General features: G+C 37.4%; 1 protein-coding gene across 1 annotated transcript in view; it reads right to left on the reverse strand.

The window, feature by feature from the left end:
* Nucleotides 1–6,323, reverse strand: part of RBM26 (RNA binding motif protein 26) — a 105,093-nt gene that overhangs the window by 45,226 nt on the left and 53,544 nt on the right. The window contains exons 10-11 of the mRNA XM_027768932.1: nucleotides 4,544–4,655; nucleotides 3,247–3,406 (exon numbers count right to left, since the gene is read on the reverse strand). Of these exons, the coding sequence (XP_027624733.1) occupies nucleotides 3,247–3,406; nucleotides 4,544–4,655 (272 nt within the window). The remainder of the gene's footprint in view (nucleotides 1–3,246; nucleotides 3,407–4,543; nucleotides 4,656–6,323) is intronic.

Consider the following 6,323-nt stretch of genomic DNA (forward strand, 5'->3'; position numbering starts at 1 on the left):
AAAAAAGAAAAGAAAAAAAAACATGTATTTTGCCCAAAATATGTATATAGTATGCAGACAAAGCAAAATGACCAGTAAAAAGACCTCACTAGGAGCTGAGTAAATGCAAAGAGAAATAATCAGATACCTAATGTTTGCCTTCAGCTTTGAAAAATATTTTTAAATTAATATTTGGAGTATAGTTAATTGTGCGAAGAAAAACTATTCTGAGAACTTTTTTATTATCTAAATATAAATGTGATAGGTCAAATTTAATTGGTATTAAAAAAATTCAGATAATGGGACCAGAAGTTAGTGTAATGGCTATGTCGCTGGACTCCCATGTAATCGACCGCAGTTCGAGGCCCAGACCTGGTAGCTTAAACTCACGCCGGGTGTGTGTGCATGTGTGCCCAAGATCCTGAGAGGAGAGTGGAGGAGAAGGGATTGCGGCGTGTCCATCCCCCTGGGGGGTTACTTCTCCCTTTCTGCCCTAAAGCAAAAACCCCTCCAAAAAAAAAAATTCAGATACTCAACATTAAGTAAATAACTACAATATATATATTCTATAGGTCAATAAATATTTTTAATTTTGTAATATTTAAATTTAATTTTTATATATTTAATAAAATTTTGTATATGAATAGATATAAAAACATACCACAAAAACATCTATAGAGGGTGGGTATGAGGTACAAAGGGAAGAAACATATTTTTAAAGAATTACTTTATTTATTATAATTTTTCTTTTAAATCTGACCAGAAAGAGACAGAGAAAGAGAGAGAGAAAGAGTGAGAAACCAAGCTGCCAGGTCTAGGACTTGAACTATGGTCAGTCATTTGGGAGTCAAGTACCCTTAACCACCATGCCACCTGCCAACCCCAGTAGAACCATTTAATAGACAAAAAATTTAAGTGATCTGTTTAAAAAAAAATACACACACACACACTCACAAACACACACAGACACGGTACACAACGTGATGGAGACTTAATGCAAAATGTAAAATTAATTTGAAAAGAAAAATTTTTTTAACAAGTGGTACACTGTAATAATAATGTAATTAAAATGGGTGGAGGAAAGTGAGGGATCTAAAAAGTTGAAGGAGAAATTTTATATATATAAATATATAAAATTTTATATATATGTGTGTGTATATATATAGGTAGATCTGTATCCTTTGCCCTAACCCAAGCAAACACACGTTTTTCCTCTATTACTTTTTTTTGGAGAGATTTTTGCTATAGGGCGCACATGCTCACTGAAGAGAAAGACACAGACAGAGAGACATCACCCCCCAGAGGGGATGGCCACACCTCAATCTCTTCTCCGTTCTCCTCTTGGGATCTTGGGCACACATGCACATGCATCCAGTGTGAGTTTCAAGCTACCAGGTCCAGGGCTCAAATCACAGTCGACCATGTGGGAGTCCAACACATTAACCACTAAGCCACCTGTTGACTGGCCCCCATCCTCTATTACTTTTATAATAGTACTTTGTTTTTCTTTTTAATTTTGCCAGATTGCACATACCACTGCTTGGGAAGGGGTAGAAAGAAAGTAGGCCCATGAGTAATGGTTACACCACAATCCCTTCTCCTCCGTTTCTTTCTCCTGGTATTTTGGTCACATACTCTTACGGACAATGCGAGAGTATTTCTGAAGCCACAGGGTCAAGGACTCAAATCACAGTTGGTCATGTGGGATCCAGTTGCCTTAATCGCCATAGCGTGGCCAAACAGTACTTTGTTTTTAAGGTTTATGCTATAGGGTACATGTGCTTGCTGGAAACACATACACAGAAACGCAAAGTTGAGAAATTGCCCCCCAACCTAAAGGGGAATGGCCACACTGCAATCCGTTCTCCTCCATTCTCCTCTTGAGATTTTGGACACACATGCACACATGCCTGGCCTATTTTTCAAGCTGCCAGGTGCAGGACTTGAACAACAGAGTGGAGGATTCCTCCAGTTTAACTACCACGCCATCTGCTGGCCCCAAACAGTACTTTTTAAATGAAAAAAGAACAAACTTGACCAAAATATCAACTTAAGATAGGCTGTATCTTTTTAAAATGTATTCATTTTCATTGGATTATAGAACATCATTTTTTTAATTGAAAAAAAAATTCAACAACAGGAAAGACCAACACATTATTTCAATGCTTCATGTATCAAATAATATACATACTAAAAAGCTTCACGAGTTAAATACACCCAGGCCAAAGACTAATTTTAGGTGAAATCAAATATAAATGACCGTGTTTATCTTGAAGGATGGTAAAAAAGTGGAAAAGAGAGGGCTAGTACATGGCGTGGAGGTGAGGGAGCTGGATCCCACACAACTGACTGTGCTTTGAGTCCCAGACCTGGAGGCTTAAAAAAAAAATCACACCGGCACATGTGTGTGCATGCCCAAAATCCCAAGGAGAAGGAAGGAGAAGGGACTGCGATGTGACCATCCCCCCTGGGGAGTGTTCTTTCTCTCTCTCTCTCTCTCTCTCTCTCTCTCTCTAATGAGTGCACATACCCTAGAGCAAAGCATTTTATGAAGTGCCAAAGAAAAAGTAAATGCTTAAACTAATTAAATATCACATAGCATTTGGGTCCAAAAGTATGTTTTGCCACAGAGGTAGCAAAAATACACCTCACTTAAGTATTCTGCTGAAATTATTTTGTGAAATTGAGGAAAATAAAATTACTATAAGATTAGATTTTACCAAAGTGATTTAAATTTGCTGTAACTGTATAACCTCTATTAGTTAAGAAGTTTATAATAATATGATCAATCAAAACTCCTGCCTTTTGAAAGCAGAACACTAATTCAAAATCATACATTTTTCTAAAAAGTAAAATTTCACTTTATGTCCAATTTTCTAAATTCAGATTAACAAATTTTTCATATTTCTCCACAAAAGCCGTTTTCTTTTTTTTTTTTTGAGAGGATTTCACTTTAGGGCGCATGCGCTCGCCAGACAGACAGAGAGAGACAAAGAGACAGAAAGCGAGAAATCACCCCCCAGGGGGGATGGTCACGCCGCAATCCCTTCTCCTCCATTCTCCTCTCGGGATCTTGGGCACGCACGCACACGTGCCGGCGTGAATTTTAAGCCACCGGGTCCCAGACGCGAACCACAGTCGACTATGTGGGAGTTCAGCGACATAGCCATTATGATAACTGCTGGTTCCCCAAAGCCGTTTTCTTAAATTACATTAAGTTCTCTAAATAATTAAGCAGAGATGGCAGAGTCATTTTATGGCTCCTACCTGTAAATTAACCAGGGTTCCAAATCGACTAAAATGTTCATTAAGTTTGCTAATATTATTTAATTCTGGAGGAACTTTTCTAAGTTCAAGTTTGGTATTTTCATTTCCAAACTGAACCTTCTTCTGGAAGCCTGGGCTATTTGTCCTATTGAAGTTCGGCCTGTAAACAAAAATCAAGTTATTAATACATTTATAAATTCTAACCACTACTAAAGTACAAAGCAACAGTTTCACATGCAAAATGAATGTTCAATTAAGTTCCATTTTTCCCCCAAACAGAAAGAAAGTACTGATTGATAAATTTTTTCCAAACTAAGCTTCCAAATTACAGTCTCAGCATATTTTAAGGAAGCCAACTGAGAAGGATTCTACCATATCACTTGTGACTTTCCAGTTCTAATATGATCCTACTTAACATTCTTAGCAGGAAAGATCATATTACCCTCTTTCAGAAAAACTGTATACATAGCCTTTATTCCATCTCTCTAAAAGTTAGGTTACTGAAATGTATCCCATCATAACATTTTTTGATTAATTTTAAAACTTGATTTTAAATTTTATTTTCTTTTATGTGAAGAATTGCTATCTCAACCTATTCCCAACTTAAAAAAGAACTGTTAAAACTATAGATCATATATCTGACATCTGAAAAAATGGGAAAAACCGTGACTCAGAGGTTATACTATCTGCCTTAAATCACAGAACTGCAGAACCAGAACTAGAAACTATCCACTTTTACATAAATGTTAAAAGCTCTAAAAGTGTGATCTTAGTCTTTCCTTGTAATGTAAAAATATAAATGAATCATCAGCTACACTCCCATCATTGATGCCTTACCCCTTCTTTTTCTGAAGCCCTCCTGTAACAACTCAGTCCCTAGCCAGCCTCAACTCCCAAAAAGCCTTTCTAACTCCTAATAGGAACTGTCTACATGATACAGTCTCTTCCCAGATCTAACTCACACATCCTTTTCCTAATGATGGGGAGCTCAGGACAATACTATATATCCCTAGTCTCCAATAACATGTCTATTCTAATTAGGAAGTGATTATTTTTGGATAAGTGGTAAGTGAAAGGAAGAAAAATTATGTCCTCAACAACTACTCCACTCCTGTAAGAAAACTGCACCAGACAATTAGCTTACAAATTTTTAGAAAAGAATCAGCATTGAAGGATTATCTACTGAATACTACTACCCTTTTTTAAAGAAAACACTATGTTGTCATAATAATGCAGTAATATCGATCCCAGAAAATCAGTGCACAATAAAACGCTTCAATTTCCCCTGCCTGCTTACTTATCGAACCATGTCTTCTTTGTAGCAATTCCAGGCTCTCCAGAACCAATGGTTCTTTTCCTTGATTCTGAATCTACTACTATCCTCATACTGCTTTTATTAGGAGGTTTCTCTGTTTCAAAACAAAAGAAAATGAAAGAAAGGGTAAATTAGTATTTTATTTTTATCTTAGCTACCTCCTTAAATTCATGTTGAAAAAATTCTGGCTTTTTGTCTAACTGTATTTTAGAAGGAATAAAGATGCATGCATTCGAACATAATAAGGTATTTTTAAACTATTCCAAATATATTTTTTCATTTTATACATAACTCTAAAGAAGAATCAGTAATCTCACATGCCAAATTAAAATATCAATTCTGTAGGATACTTCCTGAAAGTAAAAACAATGCCACTATTCCCACCTACCAACACTTTCACCAGCTATAAAATATAAACATACAAATAAATAATAAACATCAAGACTTTAAGCTCATAGTTTTTAAATCAAATGAATATAAAATATATAAAATTCAACACTAACAACTTTTAAAATTAGTAACTTAGAGCCCTGACTGAATCTAAACAGCAACATATTAACACAATGAATACATATTTGATTTATAAAGGAAAATATTCAAGACTGAAATGCAATACAAAAGAGTTAGAAAAATATATCTAGTCTTCAATAACATCTCTGTATTAACACTTTACATTTACTTAGGCAGGCTATATTTAACCCGTTATTTCCAAATGACTCCCAAGTTTTAATCATGTTAACCTTAACCCACAGATTAAAACAAAATTTAAAAATTCCTAGGAGCTGGCTCCATGGTACGGAGGTGTAGAATCCCTGGTCTGGTCAGCCTGAAACACACCAGGCATCTGCGCAAGTGCCCAAGCTCCAATGGGCAGGAAGGCTGGAGGGCTGGAGGAAGGGAACTGTAGTGTGACCAGACCCTGTGAAGGGTGTTCATCTCTCTTTCTCACATGCAAATATGCATGCTCTATTGTGAATAAAGAAAAAAAACTTTTAGCAAAATTACTGGAGGCCAACAGCTGGCATGGTGGTTAAGGCAGTGACTCCCAAATGGGTGACCGCAGTTCAAGCCCTGGACCTGGTGGCTTGAAAAATCATACCGGACCCATGCAAGTACATGCCCAAAACCCTGAAAGGAGACTGGAGGAAAAGAGATGGCAACATGTCCATCTCCCCCACTCTAGGGGGTGACTTCTCACTTTACCCCTCTGGTCATTGCATGTACCCTAGGGCAAAAACGAAAGATAAAAGAAAGAAGGAAGAAGGAAGAGAGGGAGGGAGAGATGAAGGAAGAAAGGAAAGGAAGAAAGGAAGGAAGGAAGGAAGGTAGAAATCCCATTCCATTTTTTAAAACATATTTTAGTTTTTTTTAATTTGCTATAGGGCACATGTGCTCACAAGAGTGTGCGTGCACATGACAGAGCAAGAAAGCAAGCTGCCAAATCTGGAACTCGAATCGTGGTCGACCATGTAGGAACCCAGTGCCATAACCACCATGCCACCTGCTGGCTCTGAAATTTCTTTGTAAAAAGGCTATTTTTACTACAAAAAGTCCCACCCTTAAGGCTGACCCAGTTTCTCAGTGGTTAAAAGAGCAGATCCCACACAATTGACAGCAGTTCGAATCCTGGTCCCAGTGGCTTGAGAAGTACACATGGAACGCAGGCACCCAAAATCTACTAAGATGGAGAAATGGGGGAAAAAGGTCTGTGCTATAACCACACCCCACTGGGGAGGGGGTGCTATTCCTGCTCTCTCTTTCC

Source organism: Tupaia chinensis, unplaced genomic scaffold, assembly GCF_000334495.1.
Source record: "Tupaia chinensis unplaced genomic scaffold, TupChi_1.0 Scaffold148049_1, whole genome shotgun sequence".
In the NCBI taxonomy this organism is placed as follows: domain Eukaryota; kingdom Metazoa; phylum Chordata; class Mammalia; order Scandentia; family Tupaiidae; genus Tupaia; species Tupaia belangeri.